The sequence below is a fragment of the Aspergillus affinis genome (assembly GCF_023601865.1).
Source record: "Aspergillus affinis strain CMG 70 chromosome Unknown NODE_44_length_242547_cov_84_751050, whole genome shotgun sequence".
Taxonomy (NCBI): Eukaryota; Fungi; Ascomycota; class Eurotiomycetes; order Eurotiales; family Aspergillaceae; genus Aspergillus; species Aspergillus affinis.
In genome coordinates, this window is record NW_026515825.1 from 1 (window position 1) to 18,683 (window position 18,683).

Sequence of the window (18,683 nt, forward strand, 5' to 3'; positions counted from 1 at the left end):
CCCACCGAGCATATACCTATATTCAGTTGAATCGATAGGATATCTGCTTAGGGCAATGACCAAGTCAACCGACAGATAATATCAACGTGTCTCTTTGCGCTTCTGTTCTGCGCTTCTGTTCTGTATCAAGCAATGACCCCGGCCTCTGATACATATGAGACGGGCTTCGAGACCGAACTCGGTATGCCGTTTATTTTGCCTTTATAGGGGGTCTTTGCTAATGGAATCGCAGAACCCTCTCGGAAAGCAATGAGTTTGAAGAGAGTGCAGTTCTACGGCGGTATACTCGTTAATGAGTCAGGAGAATTTGATCTTAACCTGAACCTCTACGGTCCCCAGTATACTGGCCATCCAACTAGAGAGTTGGATGCTGCATGGGACGAACTTGTAGGTCAGTAAGATACCTAAGGCTTCTAACACATGTGGTATCTAAGCTCGGACCATAGGGAACTACGTTGCCTTGAATGATCAGGAAGCTGCCCGGATCAACGGTGAAATTTCGAAAGAAAATGGCCACTTTTTCGTTGTGTATGTAGATTACGGACCCCGAATGATAAGGTCGATGTACTGATTTTTCCCAGTCCTCATGTCCAACACAGCCTTCATTGCGTGGTTAGTTTCCTGATATCAGATCTATGCCTTATCCTATCCAGCATCGCACATGGATCACTGATCAGTAGAAACAGAACTACTTGAGAAAAGCCCTGTATCCCAGGTTCTACCCGACCATCCACGAAGTTAAGGAAACGGTTCCGAATTACTGGACTCATATCGGTCTGTCTTATCCTACGTCCCAGCACACTTATATTTACCTTTTACTTGGTCAAATGCCTTCTCACTAATAACTGACTAGACCACTGCATTGAGATCCTGAGAGAGACAATTCAATGTAATATGGACATGACGCCTGTGCCACACGTCTGGTTTGAAAAGAAGAAAATGTACATCGCGAACACACAACTGGTGCATACCTGTAGAGACTTTGAAGCGCTGCAGAGATGGGAGAAGGACTGGGAAGAACAAGTGAAACAGCGAAGTAATGCTTGAGAGCAAGTGTCTAGTTTTGAGTATGCCTTGCAATAAGATGAGTCTTTGTAAGGTTCTCTAGTTATATATATGTAAATTGGTTACTAATTCAAGTCACCACACCCAGGGAACAACATGTATCCACCGAGCAGAACCAGGCATCGCAACAGGCACTATTACAATAATTGTGCGACTGACAGCGTTTACTCCATTATGATATATACCCTACAGGCGACTGAACAATTTTTCTTATTAAAAGGCTAATCAAAGCTTAGGTGCGTTAAATTATTATAGTCAAATGCCTTTACAAGTGGCTTCGCCCCCATTATATCTCGATAACTCGATGGTTATGGATATTCTTGTAACCCCACTATGTCTTTAGGTTTCTCGAAGTCTAGAGTAGATGCAAAAGAACGTTCCTCAGCCCAGCCCATAACTTCCTTGAAGTCATGACACTGATGGTGACTATTAAAATTAGCCACTGGCCATCTCACACGCTGAACCCAGTTGTATGTGACAAGATTCGAGTCTGCATCGCTGCAGTCATTTGAATATTAGCATATGCCTGACAGATACCTTTTATCATTCAGACTTGACTTACCACATGAGCTTCTGGCGAAGGGTGTCAATGCAATGGTCTGTCGGCTCTTAGGATATGGATCTATGTGGCAGGGGACAAGACTTCACATACCGACGCGTTCTTGTTCGTGCGCAAGGTTATCCTCTCGACTCTTTTGAAGATCCTCAAAATGGTTCAAATAGTTCAACTTTAACAGATTATGCTAGAACATCATTAGCACTAGGCAAGACAATGGATTATTGTCATGGCCTCTAGTCATAGATTGGGACAGGTATAGTCCTGACTTACAAGACAATTCAACTGGTGGGTAACTTCCAGTGTTGCCATGTATTTACTTTCAGATCTACCTCCTACCATTCTTGGAATCTGGACACTAGAATCAGGGTACTGGGGCTTGGAGCGCTCCCATGTATCCTTATCTACGGCAAGGACACCAGCTATAAACAATCATCAGCTTTGCTGTTGCTACCGGAGATTCCGGTCATAAATGGAACTGGCGGAAAAAACGGATGGATATTATACTAACGTCGCAAGATGTCCCCCCAGGCGGCAGCTGTCTCCAAGTTCGGGGGCCCCTTGAATGAATTGTTAACATTGAAGGTCCCAGTAAATCGCACATCTAGTAGGTGACGACTGGGCCCGTTGGGGCCTTTACCATGGAGCGTAAGTCAGTATCAAAACATTCTAAACATATAATAGGCATCTATATCGTACCTTCCTGCGCATTGATGGAAGAATCAGTAGACCCGTAACGGAGCAGAAGCAAGGCAACCAGAAATCCTGTGGTCACTGAAATGCCAAACAAAAGCGCGTGCAGGATCCACGGAAAAGTAGGTTTTGTGTTCGGTGAAGATGATCGCGGGCTTAGGGCACCAGTTTCTGTATCCTCAAAGTGAAGACGCCTGTATGTACCGACCATGGCTGTGACAAAAAGCAAAAAGCTGTATATTTGATTGAGCGAGTCAGAGACAGAAGCAGGAAGGTAATCAGAACATGCTATTCAGACAAGGGCTCTAAACACGTATGACCATATCCGTTGGTTGACGTAGAAAATTCGTATCTTTATGCAAAGACTTAGCAGCATCAACAGACAGGAACAATTTTAGAATAGCTTAGCTGATTACTACCGAGCAGATACTTCTCTTCTACATGTTAGTATGATAGCTGTGTGGGCCTTGGAGTGCTCCTATCCACTTTGACGCACTACTCATCATTTTGTTAGCACAGTATTTTGAAGACCTAAATCATCGTAACAACACATTCCACCATTGATAACTAAATGTAGTTATGCATAACTAACGTACAAGGATGAAAGACAAGTAGGAGAAATTGGAGAACTAGGAGAAGTATGAGATGTATCTGATAGCGTACCCACATATATTCTTACACTATGAGGGGTAGCGGGAACTAGAGAAACTGGGAGAAGTAGGAGAAACTAAAGTGTCCGGGGAGAATTTGCGAAGCTACTAATCGGTGGAGGCAACACCTAGGTCAAACAAAGACCGTAGGTATCAGAAACTATTAGTTGTGGTGGAGGTGCCTAGACCGCGTCCTAGCCCATCCGCCTGGCAGCTTGGCCCCCAAAACAGTGCAAGGAGGAGTGGTCAAACAAGGGTTTGATTCCATGTATGCGGCACCTGGTGGTGATCGGCACTTCCTCCGCGGCCGTCCCTCATACATAAAGGGCAAAACATTCCCTGGAGTTATCAAACTTTACCGGAACATCTGATTCGGAGTATTGAGAGTCGAGGCGAATTGCTTTCCAGTCGTCACATTGTGGGTCTTTGAAGGTCCGGCGATGGCAGTGAAGTTCGTGAATTGGGATGGGGGATTGCTGATACCTTCTTGGACCCCCAGAACGGATGCAGACGTGATGTTGGTCGTTGTATTGTAGCTGATCGTGAACACTCCTCCAGCTGCAATGGGATCTGCCTCGTCCAGTTTGGCAAGGTCGCAAGCTGCCTTGATGTAGTTGTATATACCCGACTCGTCAAATGCTTGGATCGTGGTGCTAATCTGCGGGATTTCATGGGTCCGGAGTGTAAACTTGGTGACAATCCCAAAGTTGTTGGCACCGCCTTTCAACGCCCAGAACAGGTCGGGATGAGACTGAGTCGATGCCACCACCTGCGTCCCATTCCCCAGCACCACTTCATATCGAGCAACATTGTCCATGGCATACCCGTATTTGTTGATGAAGTAGTGAACGCCTCCGATCAAGGTAAGTCCCGGGACGCCGATTGTCTTAAGACGACCGCCAATTGCCATCCGGCCGGAAGCCTCGAGCGCGGAATAGACGTCGTACCAGGTCATTCCTGGACCAACATCGATGGTGTCGTTGTGAAGCGTGTATTTGTTCAAGGCAGAGAGAGCGATAACAACGCCATCGTCGATGTCGTTCGATCCTGGAATCTGTCCTGCCCCGTCAGTGATGCATATTGGGAGGTAATTAATTGGACCGCCCGTGCCACTTCACCTCCGGTTCTGGGGACGAAGATGCAGGTCGGGTCTAGCTTGGAGCGGACATCCCAGTAATGACCAGCCTCTTCTTGATACTCCGTGGATGACGGGAACAACAATTGTTGAGGATTTTTTGAAGAAAGCCGCTGACAGGCGCATGACACACCAGGGACTGTGAGATTTCCACTACCCAAAGCCAACCCAGCCAGAGCCAGAGCCAAGAACTTGGTAAGTTGGAACATTGCCAATGTGTAATGAGATACTGCGATATTGAATGGAAGCGTTTTTACAATAGGACAAGCTTCATGCAGGGACTCTCCCAGATTATATAGATTTTTGAGATTCGTGCAGAGGCATGAATATGCTTTTTTTATCGATACCGCAAGATCGCTGCCTTGCAATCGTGTCGCAATGGTCCCGCCATTGATATCACAGGACGAAACGAAAGCAACAATTATTCCATAATTTGCAGTGGAATGCCCTGGTTCAACCAGTCGGACGGGGGCATTGATCGACACGGTAGAAGAAGAGGCGGTTCGGGTTCGGGTTCGGGTTCGGGTTGGCTTGTTCCTTCGAGGCAACAACTATTTTGTTTCACTTGACAGCTTTTTTTGACCTTGAAGGATGAAATAGGCCACATACAAATGAAGATATGATCGGCCAAGTAACGCGTCTGCCTTGTCAAACACACCAGCCGACCTGCTCCATCGGCCACTGGATCCATGGGCGATGTGCTTCGTCCAGAAGTCCGTGGATTCGCGACAACAAATGAATCGCCCACCCATCAATCCACCACATCCACTCCAGTCGACGCAGGAGGGGGCAGAAGAAACCAAAAATTACCAGTGCCACCGGTCGCTGCTCCATCAGGAGTTCCAGATATTCTTGTGACACACTCAGCAGCCACACAAATACGTCGTCCGTTTCCCATTGTGTAGGACATTGGTCTGTCCACGGTATATACGCCCATTTCATTTCTTCCCAGGCATCCAAGAAAATTGTCCTCATTATGAACCTCTTTTCGGATCAGACGCTCCACGTCGGGTATTGAGCTTTTATCGTCAGCCGTCAGGCTTTTGCGAACTTTCGAACGAGCGCTGCGGATATTAAGGATGGCCGCCATGGGACCGGACCATAACGCCTCTGAGGCATATTTGGCAATCGTTCCCGAACCCCGGAAAAGCACCAGCCACTCGGAGATTTCTCCTCGTCTAAAAAGCAACAGGTCGTCCAGTTTTCTAGGTTTGGCGCAGGCTATGAAACTGGTAAGAATTGAGAACAAGAAGCAACCGGCGCTGTCGTCCTGCATCAGATGCGTGATGTTCGGTGTCACTTGTCTCACTGCGGCATCATGGTGATATTCGGCTTGATTTACATAGAATTGCTTCTGATTGGGTCGCAAATGTGCCAGATGGAGAGCAGATATAGCCAGGATAGCCCGGAGTGCATAAGGAGCGGAGAAGCCTATTCGAGGGGCATTGAGACGCCAGAAAGTTTGGATGACCGGGTGCTGGGAGAAAGTGTACGCGGTTGAAGTTGAGAAATGATGCAGCAGCTCTAGACCAGATATGGCGAGCTCTGACGTTATACCGCTTGTCTGACCAGTACCTGACATAGCATCATCATTGTTCAAAAGAGTGCCTGGAATTCCTGGGGGAGAAGGTGCACCCCCAGCGGTCGCAGAAAATGAACACTGGACCTGATGCTTTTTGCAATTCTCACAACTCGGTCTTCCTTCATCACACTGTCCAAAGATTGTTAACTTCTATCAAAGAAGGGTCTGCAGGCGTATTGGCACCTGACAGAAACGCAAAACTGTACCTTTACTTTTCTTGCCTTACACTGCCCGCAGCCATTGCGTGACTTGCGGTGTGACCGACGCCCAGTCAACAGTTTCTCAGTACCCATTTCACCGAAGCACTGTTGTCTGGGACCATATTCTCTTGTACATGTGGTGATAGGGAAGCCGGAGTGGTTGTTGTTCGGAGAGATGATCTGCCGAAACCAGCATGCGTTTACGCAAGGCGAGGCGGTGTCGGTCGGCAGTATAATGTCAAGAATGCTAGTGCGTAAGGCAGTAGTTGTTGGCTAGTTAAGAGAATGATGCGCTGAGTATAAATTAGATGATAATTAGAGGATAAGTTGGGTTGGTCATATGAAGGACGAACGGTGCGACCAGGGTGGTCGACGGGGACCCTCTTGAGTGGGGCGGATATCAGATGTCTCCATAAGCCCTATCAGGCATTATGCTTGGGGAGATAGTAGGTGAATAATTGTGGCCGTGGCTGTAATCGGCTTATGTGGTGTGTTTTGAACAGAATGTTTGATTGATGACCGAAAGATGCCTCTTTCCCTCCTTCGCGTGCCGGCCGTGGTCTGGTTTGAAGTCTGTGATAGCGAAGTCTCTGACAGAGGCGAGTGAAACCCAAGGCATCAATACTTTCAAGACCTATTAGGCCTCCTTGTTTGTAGCCCTCGGATATAAAGTCGGGGTAGCACAAAGAAAAAATAAAAAGAAATTTCCAAACGCCCAGGGTTCTTAGCCTATGCTACCCCCAAGGACATTTCTCAATGACTAGGTAGGCGACTTGCTGCGTACTTGCTCTGACGGCTGCAGGTCTTGTAAGGGGTAACATGCAACTAGACACTGGGCTGACAAACTGGCATAAATAATGACTCTTTGACAATTCATTCACGTCAGCGAGGGAACTGCTTTTCCGAACCATGCGAACAATATATACTGCCTCGTGCTCGGTTGCCTAGCAGGATGTCGGCGAGCGACACCCACTAGGAAGAAACGCTTCCTTTGAACACAAACTTTGAAAAGCCACATTCGAGGTCGGGACGTGCCAGGGGTCGACAATTTATTGACATTGACGAGGAACAGCAAGAGCGATGGCGACGTTCAAGGGTTCGCGATTGGAGTCTCTATGGAATTTGCTTTTGCTCCCTTGATACTCCTATCGAACTCTTTGTTGCAACGGTCGTGCTTTCAGGGAGGTTGCGCGCCATGCATGATGTCGGGTTTCATAGGCTATACTTTGTCGTCGATATCTTTCCCTTTCTTGGATTGGAGAGACAAAGGACGTCTCCGTGGCTGACAGACAAACTTGGATTTAGTACCACTGGAGGGTGGGAGGTGATGCAACTCCACGCTAGTTTGCATGGTACGCCACGTTTCACAGGTAATGTGCGACCAGAGCTGGATGCTGCATGGGAGAATGTGGGACCAGGGAACGCCCCCAGCCGATATTCTCCAACAAGTATATTCGTCGGGATTTTGAGGGGTTACAAAAATGGGTGAAGGCCCATAACTGGGAAGATGGTTGAGAAGTCTCATGCAGTGCGATCATTGTTTGTAAGAGTGTGTTCCGATGATTGGTGTACTCACTTTGCGGCTGCTGGTTGGCCACAGAGTTGGGTTCTTTGTTCGCACCGCAGCTTATGAAATGGCCAACAATGCCGGATTTCCCTTAAATTCAGTATAAAGATTCATCTGTTTCCAACAATTCTAGTGATCACAGCATCTTGCACTCGTCCTCCAGCATGTCCACAACTCCTGATGATCATCAAACTCTTGTTAGTGAGATCCTGAGCAAGGACTTTGGTCTTGAGGTGACAAATATCACTCCTCTTGGCTATGGTCGCAGCAATATAGTCTTTCTAGTTGATCTTCTCAAGCCTCTCAAAAGCATTCGGCTCCTGGCACCATCCCGTGGACCCCCAAAGCCTGGCACTGTGCCCATACCCAAGGATACAGCAAAGTTGATCTTCCGCTTCTTCAGGCCCTTCGACACCTACAATGAGGCCGTACGGGCGGAGAACAAAGTAGCTGCAATGAGTGTTGCCAGCTCGGCTCTTTCCCATTCGCATCTTCCATCGATTGTTCCCCAAGTTTACGGCTGGGACAGCGGTGAGAACGAGCCGAGCGCACTTGGTTGGGTTCTTGAAGAATATATCCCGGGCAAAAACCTTGCCGCGGACTTTCCGAGTCTCCCAATCAGCAAGCAGAGAGTCATTCTTGCGCAGATGGCAGATGTAACGAAGGCGTTCCAGATCTATCGTCTTCCGGATACCGTGACCGGTTTCGGTGGACTTGCCTTTGATAATCAAAGGCAAATGCGGTCGGGTCTTCCGAGCTTCCAGTGTGTCGGTGGCCCCTTTGACTCTATTGCTTCCTTTTATCAAGGCCTGATGAGCTGGTATCTTCAAGCGTCGGACCGATTTGGGATTATCGGTGGCTGGCGGGACAGCGAGCTCATCGACCGAATTGACCAGTTCGTTATGAACGGATCAAGTGAGTTGTTGGCGAGCCTCCCAACAGATCGTCCGACATTCATCCAAGGCGGCCTGGGTAAGTACAAGCCATCATCGAGACAAAGCAGGACATCACTGAGACGGAAGCAGAGCCTATGAAAACTCTTTACGATCCCGAGACTCTTCGGATCACCGCAATCCTCGATTACGGTCTTTCTCACGTCGGCATCCCAGTCATGGAGTTTTTGTACTCTTTCGCCGGGTTCTCGGGATCCCTCACCGCGCCATTCGAAAAAGAAACCGAAAGATTGCGACACGCAATGCTACATGGATTCCCAGAGATACCTCCTATTTCCAGGCCCATGCGTCAGGGTCCTACTATGTTTGGAAGTGGCCACAATATTCAGTGGGGCCTTGCAAAAGCGTGGGAGGTTGAACTGGAGAGGGTAGGCGCCGTCCGACCACGCAACACTAAGGGCGCCGACTTGTTGTCTCAGGTTCATTGGTTCATTCAAGAACTTGCGCCGTGGCATCTGTACGACCCCGACATTGTTCAGATGCGTACGAAGGAGCAGCTCCTCGAAGCGCGGCAGGAAGCGCAAAAGACCTTAGAGAAGTACCTGGAGACCTGGGGTTATTAGGAAAGACGGAGGTTGTTCAGAGATGGATTTTTAGGCCAAACGAAGCCTGTCTGTGTACGAGGCGCGTCTTTGGTCATGAAGGATGAAGGCTGGATAAAATGATTATATCTCTGGAATATATATGTAGATGGATGTAGACGAGAAGAAGAGCAGAGGAACATCTTTAGTTGTTTCTTACTAGCTGATTGCCCGTTTGGGGCTAGTGTAGCTACAACGGTTACGTCATAGATACCCGGCCGGCGTTTTGTGCACGTGACACCGCGCGCACCAGGAACGCGTTCGCCGCCCGTCGAGTTCAACGTCGTCGATCTTCAGCAGGAAATCGGTTGCATGCCCCCCAGCAATCAAAATGTCTTACTATGACATTGATTCCATTTTAACAGACGCTCAGGTTGGTGGTCTCGCGCCGGACTTCGGTTCTTTTGAAGTTCGTTCATCTCATTCTGATCTTCGGTGCTCTAGAAATTGCCGTGCACGTTTGAGCTCGCGGTGCCAGGGCTTGGCATTCTAGAGGGCAATCCAGGCGAGAACGTAAGTCAAGCCATTCCTAAACATCGCTGCAAAGGAAATTGTATACTGACGCGACCCAGATCAAAGCCGGCACGCGAATCGATCTGCCGCTATGGCTGGGTGAAATGCTCTCTATCGGGTGAGTCTTCTGTCTGCATGCAGGCTGGGGGCGTTCCCGTCTAACCTGCCCCCGTCCCAGAGCGCGGCTGGGGACGTCTCGTCTGGTTACACTAGATCTTCCTGCCGCCTTATCAGAACGCGTCATGAACGCACTGAAGGCTGATCCCCGGACCATCGACTTGCGCGCGCTGGCGCCCCACTTCTACAGCCTGAGCGAACGGGTACTGGAGCTCTTCGAAGAGGAAGAGATGGTGGACGTTCTGAGTAACGTATGTCTTGACCGACTTTCTTGATCTCTGTCGTGGCCGTCAATGAGTGGAATGCCGTAACTGACTGACCCTGTCCCTTTAGACTTTCAAGAAGCGTGCAGCCGAGATCGCTGATCATGCGCATAACCCGCGAGGGGCTCTCGGCGAGGGTGTCGAGTTCTTGCGAGGTCTAGACGAGACTGAGCGACAGTGTAAGTTGTGCTCATTTGGCCTTGGGTTGAGCGATTAGGATTCTGACTAGCAACACGTGGACAGTGTTCCGGGTGGCTCATGATAGTGCCAGGGAGACACGGATTTGGGCCGGGGAAGCGAAGAAGCGATAGAACTGGAGGGGATACTGACTGAGCTGAGCTCGTCGACTCTGAGCGTTACGGAACATGTTGACCATGTTTATGGAGGATGTGACATGACTTGCATCCAGTGGAGTTTTGGTATGCCGAGTGAATTGATATTGATCTATGATGTATATTTCTCTGAAGAGCCTCCCATTTGAACTTCAATTGAAACTAGGTGGGACAGGTCTTTTTTGCGTGGGCGAGTCATAGTATGTTATGCGTTTCTACCTTGGGACTCTATTTAATTTGACCGGTACTATACCAGAGAGGATCACACGTCATGGGAGCTATGAAGAATGGGACGAGTTATATAAGCATACCCTTTCCTTGCCAACACCGAAGTCAGGCCGAGAAGGTCAAGGCTGGTACCATTGTTTCTCAGTGTCCAGGGTTCGGAATGGACAAGTTCCATGGATGACGGATACCTGTGGCTGGTCGTCGGTTCGAATGAAATTTTGCGACCCGATGGATCCCAAACGAAGCGATCCCTGGAATGGCCGTGGATGTATCTCCCTGTCGCAGGCCCTCCAACTGAGGAGGGAGGACAGAAGTACATACTCCGTAGAGATTGAATTAAATGAATTAATGAAATTGTCCATTGGATCGCCAGGCCAAGCGGATCCCTCCCGAACGGGTTTAGGCCGCGGGGAGTCTGGGCCTCCAGGAGGGCAACGGTCAACGCTGATTGGCAAGGGATGAAACCCCCGCAGCTACTGGGCGCTTCCGATTCGTCCAATGAAGATTTGTGCCAGCAGGGGGGGGTTCCTGCCTTTTCCAAGTTCCAACACTAAAAATTAGAATTTATTAAATTGAAATCTTTTAATATTCAATATTCAATATTCAATATTCAATTAATCAGAATCCATCGCATCTCGATGTGAGTCTCTCTCGTAGAAAGACTGAATCCCTTATCTTCCGACGATGGCCACGATGTCGGAGATGCCCGCAATGGAAGAATCCCATACATTCCCAAGGCTGGCCTGGTAACGAAACATACCGGCTTTCCAGAATTAAGACTAAAGTATGAACCTCCGGCAGATCGGGTAAATCGTGCTGGGTGGGGATCCCAAATAATATACTTTATGTCATTCCCCTTTCTTGGCCACCACCATCGACTCGTCACATCTTTCTTCCTCTCCCTCTGCCTCTCCCCTCACGTCCGTCACTTTGGCTTTCATTCTCTTTCTTGATTCCTCTCTTTTCGTTGAGTTAGTTTCCTGTCCAGCCCCTAGCAAAGCCAACCCCAGTGGATCCGTAATAATCGACATATCACCTCCTCGCTTGACCCGTCTCCAATCGCTGTAGTTATTGCTTTTTCCCCTTGCGAGATCTATCCAGTTATCTTCCAAGCTGAGCAAGTTCGCGTCTTGAGTGCACACGCTTCTGCCGCTCTACTGCACTCTAACTCGTGCAGTGCGTCTTGTCAGGAATGCGCATCGTCTTGTCGAGTTTCCCGTCGTCGCCAAAATGGACAGAGATCTTCAGAGACGCAGCACGGTCTCCGCGCACTCGTCAATCCCTTCGTCGCTGCGACACTGCGTATATCCCACGCCTCCTACCGCAAAAAGGGCCTCTCTGAGACACAGTCCAACGAAGAGTGAGTCCTGCCGCAATTTCTCGTCCCTGGCCCAATCAAGGGATACGGAACCGCGCAAATCCTCAAGCTAACCTGTGTCCATCTGTCCGTCTCCAGCCAGACCCAGACCGGATTCTCTTCAACCTGCTGCCGTTACCCGTGTCAAGGGTGATATCGCAATGGATTCGCGGACGAGCACAGGTGCGAGCGCGTCTTTCAATTCAGAATTCCCGATCAATGCAATTGACCAGTCTCTAGATATGTCCTGCACCGAGGACTTGCCTTCTATGACCGCGTCGCCGAAGTCGACCATTTCACACACCCCTCGATCACGTACGCATCCGCAAGATTCGCAGCGATATAACCAATGAACGAACGCTGACCACGGCTGTGTTGGAATTAGGAACACCGGAAACTACCACGACCCTGGTCAACCCCTCGTCTTCCCTGCTACAAGATCTCTTGAAAGAACAACGTGCCTCGCGCGGCTCGCGAGGAACGATGTCGGAAGGTTGCGACGATCGCACACCCCGTACGCCGGATCGCTCCGGTTCCGATTCCCAATCCCAATCCCAACAAGACGAACCGGGTTCTGCCAGACAGCGGAAGATAAATAACGCCCTTTCGTCCGGCCTGAAGCAGCCACGAGAGATGGGGATACGGGAGACGGATCAAGTAGGTGGCCTCTGATCAGCCCTAGATCTGGCAGTCGACTAAACCTTTACTAGTATATCTCGAAAATGAACAAGCAAAATTTTGACCTGAAACTTGAGATCTTCCACCGCGCCCAACAGATTATAGCCATGGAGAAGAAACTCGAACGGATGGCCGAGATGGAGGAGGAGCTTCGGCGAATGCGACAAATGGAGGAGGAACTCCAGGACCTTCGAGATGCCGAGGAGGATAATCTCCGTCTACGCGAATCCAATGAGCAGTTGCGACAAGAAATCGACAAGCGGGATCAGGCAGTAACGGAGGCTGTGGATTTGATCTGCCAGCTGGAGGCGAGAATGGAAGCGATGGAAGGGGGCCAGGATGCGTCTCGGCCTTCCACGGCTCCCGACCCTATCGATGAATATGATCTTGAGACACCTAGAAACAAGAGCAACTTCGAAATTCCCGAACGAAGATCTTCGAAACAAAGCTCTGCATCTGGGGAGTATCGTCGTGTATCATCTAGCTCACGTAACCTCAAGAGGCCCCCGTCATTTCTTACAGACCGGAGAGAGAGTACTGCAGCCCTGCGGAGCCTCTATGCCCCGGCTGACGAGCATTGTGCAATGAGTGAGATTACAAGGTCGGACAGCCTCAATTCTATTAACGAGACCCTGGATGTTGAATCGCCAAGACTAAGCGCTTTGAGCGAATGCAGTGAACTAAATCCGTATACTGACAGTGTCGGAGGAGTCAATGGATTGGACCAGATCATGATTCCGATTCGAAAACGAGAGCCTCTTTCGGATAAGTCTGACTTGTCGATATCCCAGAGCAGCGGTTTAGGGAAGCGTCAAATTGCTGAATGGATCCAACCCCAGTCGGACCCCTTTGCGGACAAAATTCCAAATATGAAGCCGCCACCATCGGATGTTTTCCAGGAATCAAATACGCTCCGTGCTGATAGCGATGCATTTTGGAATAGTTCTAGCCAGCGGACGCCACTAGGCAGTGTGTTTGGGAGTACAAGGCTCCCGCCTACCCCGGATACCATGAGCACGGCATACGCAGGAGGTGGGAACGGGTCCAATGGCAGTGCTGGCGCCGACAAAGGCCAGAGCGATCAGATTCAGTCTGTGAAACGAAGGCTTGCGCGTCCCCGTTCTGCCGGCGAATTGACAACGAAGCAAAGTTATGCACAAAGCAACGTTACAGATGGCTTGAACACCAACACAAGCAAGGTTACACTACCTCGACGCAGCCTTGAGAAGGAAGAAATACCCGCCATATTCCCTTTAGACAGCATCACATCCAGAACGGGGGGCCTTCTCAGTCAAGAATCTATCATCAACCCCAGCTTCGGTCATTACGGGGGAAACGAGATATTCAACCCCCATGGTCTAGAGAGGGTTTTCACCAAGATGGATCGGAATCACTACTCACCGGCAATGTTCGAAGCAAGACAAAGAGGCCCCGCTGCATCACCACCTCTCACTCCGCAGGACTGGGTGGAAGCGGCGAAGTCAGGGAGTCCTGCCAGAAAAGATCAGGCCAGCGCTCCTCCTACCGGTCCTCTCCCAGCGGGATCACGGCTAGTTGGTGCTCGAGCACCAAGTCAATCCTCTTTCCTTGGTCGACGACATAGCATCGATTCGGCCATCCGAGACACCGATCTTCCCACCGTTCCGACCCTTGACTTGGACTCGTTGGAGCCCGATCCCCGGCCTGAACCTGATCCCGAACGTTCTCGCCGGAGAATTAGTCTTCGTTTATTCAATCGCTCAGGAAGCTCGCGACGCCTGCAGGACTCTCCCACGATCGACTTTCTCGATAAAGATGACTGTGCACCTGCCCCCGTAGTACGGAAAACGAGACAAATAGCGAATGCTAGGGCAATACAAGCAAACCAAAGCATCGAAGACCCATCAACAACCGGGTATGCGAACCTTCGAGCGTCTGCGCCAACCTACGCAGACACCACGGACGAAGACGTCCCCCACAGGACTCTCCCTCATTCCTTGACCGAACGCAACTTCGCCTCGGCCGGCACGATGGCTAAAAGCTCACTCTCTCACGCCAAGAGCCACAAGAGGAGAAGCTCTCTGGGAATCCTTGGCTGGGTCAAAGGAGCCAGCGGGCTCGCATCTCTGGGGAAGAAAACCGACCCCGTGGATTCCACAACGCCAACATCCCAACCTAGCAAGAGTCGAGTATCCTCTCGACTCGGTCAAGATGCTTCGGGCCCGGTCTCAACGATCCCCGAGGCAGATCAAGACCCCAATCACCTCGCGGGCACGAATATCGTTGTCGAGGACTTTGCATATAACTCCAAACGCATGTCTCGCGCGGAGGAAGAAGAACCGGGACGGCGGCCACGGTATATGGAACGACGTTCACGACGGGGCTGATGCATTTCTTACTTTTTATCCTGTTTTAATTGCACTTCTTTTTTCGGTTCTCTTTGTTAATTTCTTTCGTTCTTCTTTATTCTGCCTTTCCATGAGTTTTCTTTCTCTTTCGTTCACGATACCCACGAGTTATTTGATGTGACGGAGCCGGCATGAAGATTGTACGAATAGGATATGGGGTTGCGGGGATTGCTTTCATGGCCTTGATATTGTTTTTCTGCACTGCTTTGTTCTGTCGTTTCTTCCTTTCGTTCATTTTCCTTTGTTCTTTCTTAATGTTTTGCGTCCATCCACTCTCATTATCATGTCTCCCATGTTTACTGATTGAGATCTATCATCTATATCTGGCTGGTCTAGATCCAACCATTCGTCTCTCATTTCACTCATTTCATTGATTTAATTGAGCGCTCAAGTCTGCCAAGATGGATTGACTTTGGGAATTCATCCATTCATTCGCTTTCAATCTTTCCTTCCTTTTTTTTTTCTTCCATCTTTCTAATTTTCTATCTGTGTTATTTTAGGGGTTCATTGTAGGAAAGCTTCAAAAGTACAAAACTTTACAATCAATTGAATTATAAATTTCTTCCATATCCTACAAAACATCTTACACAAACTGGAACATTATCGATGGATAATATTGTAGACTATACGCAACTAAAAACTCCAGAAAACCGAGTATCATCCATTTTCAATATCTCAATCTATAATCCAACTAAACTCCCCTTCCCATGCATGACCCGACCTGTCGCAATCTATGTACATGATACACCAAGAAAAAAAAAACCCCCCCAATTTTGAATTCCAAGAAGTGCGCACTCTCACACCGACCCCATTAAAACTCCATATCAGGTCCGTATATAAGACACAAGTAATTAATGAAAGGATTAGAGAAGGGTAAAACAAAAAGAAAGCAGGTGATACATAACCAACGCTTTTTATCCCATTCTGAGAGTGATGGATCAGTACCAGCCCGTGCCGGACTCACCCAATTTCTTTCCCCGCGGATTCATGGACAACACGCGCTGTCCCGGGAGAACGTCATCGGTGATCGAGGACTCGAAGGTACCCGAGATGGTGCGCTTGCCGAGCAACTCGAACGAGTCGTAGCCGTCGCCGTGCCCGTTGCAGGCGGCCCACTCGCGCGACAGACGCGGAGACGACCCGTCACCGAGATCACTCCAGCGGGTGACGACGATGGCGTGACGGAAGTGCAGGCTCCGCGGATCGGTGCGGTCCTCGGTGAGTTTGACCTCGACGAGGTACTCGGAGGGACACTCAGGACAGCGGCGCATGGGACGACACTTGCCGCAGAGAGTGGTCAGGGCGTTCGGGTTGTGGATGCGGCCGTGGATCATGTCCTTACCGCGGTGCTCGAGGCCCTGCAGGCCGGCGGTCTCGCGCGGCTTGGGGATGTGGCCAAGGGCGCACTTGCAGACGTTCATGAGCTCGCCGTCGCGCCAGTGCGCGCACGCCGAGAAGTATGGCCAGTAGTCGTCGCGCGAGTAGAGGAGCATGCGCTGCGAGCTGGGCGGCAGGTCGGGCTCCGCGAAGCAGCTGCTGACGACGCGTATGAGCAGCCGGCCGCGGTGGACGTAGTAGCGGCTGTGGTGTGACCAGCCATCGCGGCGCCAGCGGCGCGAGAGCAGGTCGGCGGAGATGCCGTAGCGTGGGGAGAAGCGGCGGGCGCGCATGACGAGCTGGACAAAGGAGAAGGGGAGCATGCGGCCGTGGGTGATGCGGTGTCGTGGCGGCGGGACCAGCGGGTTGCGGGCATTGGGGCAGTCGAAGAGCGGGTTCAGCACGTCGGCGGGCTGCAGCTTCTCGAACCCTTCCCGCGTGCGACGGTGGTAGCGGGCGCAGGGGAAGCAGAGGAGGTGGTGAGGGAGAGCGCGGTCCTGCGAAACGAGGAAATCGGCGCGGTAGTCGTGGTTTTCCGGGTCGTTCAGCGCCATCCAGGGATCGAGGCCAAGCCGGCCGAGGAAGGCTTTGCTGACGAAGGCGAGACTAGCCCGCTCGGCGGGGTTCAAGAACTCCGCCACCAGACGCCAGAGATCCGGCGGGAGCATGGCCATCACGGGTTCGCCGGGCGGCCGACGGTCGATCTCGTTCGCATCGTTGGCCGCGGAGTCGCTCATGTCCTGCACGCCAATGGCGTGCAGCATGGCCGTGTGGTCGCGGTGCTCACCCAGCTGGGTGTCAACCTGGGCATTGGCCTCGCGATATTTGAGTCGATGGGCCTCGAGCGGCGCAAGGGAGGGCATTGGAGGGATGTCATCGCTGCCGCCGCGCGATTGCAGCTCGGCTCGAAGGTCCGGCGTGGATGCGCTGTAGCCCTTTCGGAGGACCTGGCGAGATTTTTTGGGCCGCAGGGCATTGGCGAAGAAGGCTCGGAAGCCGCGCCGTTCCCCAGGACTGGTAGCGGACATGACTGGGGGGTAATGAGAGGAAGAGAGAAGAGGTGAAGTCGAGAGAGCCGCGAGAATCCGGATGCAGAAAGTCGGCGATGACGAAGTCGCTGATGTAATGCAACCTGTTACGGGATTACCCGCCGGGACCCGGTATTTTACGCCGTCCCTGGCGAAGTACATCAGAGATTCTATAAGGGCAATGGAATATCATGACATTAGATCCTAAGCTATCGAGTAGATTCCCAAATTCTCAGTTTACAGATCTCAACCAAAATCAATCGCTCAAATCAGAGGCAATGTACAGTCAATGTCCAGTCTGCACTTTACGAGAACCGCTTCTCAACGGTCTTCCAGTTGATCACCTCCCAGATGGCCTTGAAGTACTCAGCCTTGCGGTTCTGGTACTGGAGGCTAGAAGGGACATTCACGTTAGCAGCGGGTCGGGCAACGGCCAAGCAAGGTAATCGGAGAAACTTACTAGTAAGCGTGCTCCCAAGCGTCGATACCGAGGAGAGGCTGGAACTGGCCGACAACGGGGTCCTGGTTCTGTGTCGGGGATTAGCTTTAAACATCCTCTATTTTGAATGGTCCGGGTCGATCATACAGCGTAGGTCTTGATGCCGATGTTGCCGGTCTGCTTGTCCTTGACAAGCCAGGCCCATCCGCTGCCCTGAATACCAGCCAGGGCGGTGTTCATCTTGTTCTGGAACTCGCCCAAGCTGCCGAAGCTCTCGTCAATGGCCTTGGCCAGAGCGCCCGAAGGGGGCTCACCACCGCCGGCGTTCTTGGGGGCCAGGTTCTCCCAGAAGAGGGTGTGGTTCAGGTGACCACCGCCGTGGAAGTTGATGGCGGGCTTGAGGTTGATCTGGGCCGAGATATCGCCCTTGGCCTGAGCCTCCTGCAGCTGCTCGACGGCAGTGTTGTAGCTGTTGACGTAGGTCTGGTGGTGGTTCTTGTGGTGCAGCTCCATGATCTTGCCGTTGATCGAGGGCTCAAGAGCACCGTAGTCGTCTGGGCGATCACGTCAGTTCCGAGCTGTCGGAAGCTAGTCTACATGAGAAGGGACACATACAGGCCAGGTCGGGAAGAGTAGCCTTGCCGCGGGCAAAGGTCAATCCGGCGAGACCGGCAGACTTGGAAGTAGCCGAAGCTCCGGCGCGGAGAGCAGCGCGAGCCGTGGGACGGACGAGAGAAGCAGCCATGATGAATGGAGTGGAGAGGGAGGATTTGATCAATGGGGTATCACAGTAAGGAGGGAGTCAATTGACAGAAGTTGGGGTAAGTATGAAGAGGAAAAGAAGAGAGTAGAGAGAAGAGAGAGGGAAGGAGAGGAGAAGGAAGAACAAGGGAAAAAGAAGCGGGTCGCTGGGGAAGAACGTCATCGCCTCGGGACTCGCATTTCGCCGCCTCCGAGCTCCGTTCTCCGCTAAACATTTTGG

General features: G+C 50.9%; 6 protein-coding genes across 6 annotated transcripts; 2 read left to right on the forward strand and 4 right to left on the reverse strand.

Moving 5' to 3' along the window:
• Window positions 1-132: 132 nt before the first annotated feature.
• On the forward strand, window positions 133-1,047 carry KD926_007478 (oxidase ustYa family protein; the record flags this gene model as incomplete). The annotated part of the gene is made up of 6 exons (XM_053100336.1): window positions 133-181; window positions 233-391; window positions 447-528; window positions 582-612; window positions 681-774; window positions 854-1,047. The coding sequence occupies 6 exons, from the start codon at window positions 133-135 to the stop codon at window positions 1,045-1,047; spliced, it is 609 nt and encodes a 202-aa protein (XP_052955919.1).
• A 326-nt stretch (window positions 1,048-1,373) lies between these two features.
• Window positions 1,374-4,308, reverse strand: KD926_007479 (uncharacterized protein; the record flags this gene model as incomplete). Its single annotated transcript, XM_053100337.1, has 8 exons — window positions 1,374-1,563; window positions 1,628-1,664; window positions 1,718-1,808; window positions 1,895-2,043; window positions 2,133-2,255; window positions 2,321-2,547; window positions 3,324-4,018; window positions 4,066-4,308. The coding sequence occupies 8 exons, from the start codon at window positions 4,306-4,308 to the stop codon at window positions 1,374-1,376; spliced, it is 1,755 nt and encodes a 584-aa protein (XP_052955920.1).
• A 542-nt stretch (window positions 4,309-4,850) lies between these two features.
• KD926_007480 (Zn(II)2Cys6 transcription factor) lies at window positions 4,851-5,922 on the reverse strand (the record flags this gene model as incomplete). Its single annotated transcript, XM_053100338.1, has 2 exons — window positions 4,851-5,810; window positions 5,908-5,922. The coding sequence occupies 2 exons, from the start codon at window positions 5,920-5,922 to the stop codon at window positions 4,851-4,853; spliced, it is 975 nt and encodes a 324-aa protein (XP_052955921.1).
• Window positions 5,923-7,612: 1,690 nt separating this feature from the next.
• Window positions 7,613-14,836, forward strand: KD926_007481 (uncharacterized protein; the record flags this gene model as incomplete). The annotated part of the gene is made up of 11 exons (XM_053100340.1): window positions 7,613-8,420; window positions 8,474-8,956; window positions 9,348-9,355; window positions 9,427-9,495; window positions 9,555-9,613; window positions 9,674-9,863; window positions 9,946-10,054; window positions 11,504-11,795; window positions 11,896-12,107; window positions 12,178-12,449; window positions 12,503-14,836. 11 exons carry the CDS (start codon window positions 7,613-7,615, stop codon window positions 14,834-14,836), a joined length of 4,836 nt encoding a protein of 1,611 aa, XP_052955922.1.
• A 959-nt stretch (window positions 14,837-15,795) lies between these two features.
• Window positions 15,796-17,262, reverse strand: KD926_007482 (uncharacterized protein; the record flags this gene model as incomplete). Its single annotated transcript, XM_053100341.1, has 1 exon — window positions 15,796-17,262. The coding sequence occupies one exon, from the start codon at window positions 17,260-17,262 to the stop codon at window positions 15,796-15,798; it is 1,467 nt and encodes a 488-aa protein (XP_052955923.1).
• A 305-nt stretch (window positions 17,263-17,567) lies between these two features.
• sod2 (superoxide dismutase sodB) lies at window positions 17,568-18,446 on the reverse strand (the record flags this gene model as incomplete). The annotated part of the gene is made up of 4 exons (XM_053100342.1): window positions 17,568-17,655; window positions 17,723-17,790; window positions 17,849-18,255; window positions 18,317-18,446. The coding sequence occupies 4 exons, from the start codon at window positions 18,444-18,446 to the stop codon at window positions 17,568-17,570; spliced, it is 693 nt and encodes a 230-aa protein (XP_052955924.1).
• Between the last annotated feature and the right edge of the window lie 237 nt (window positions 18,447-18,683).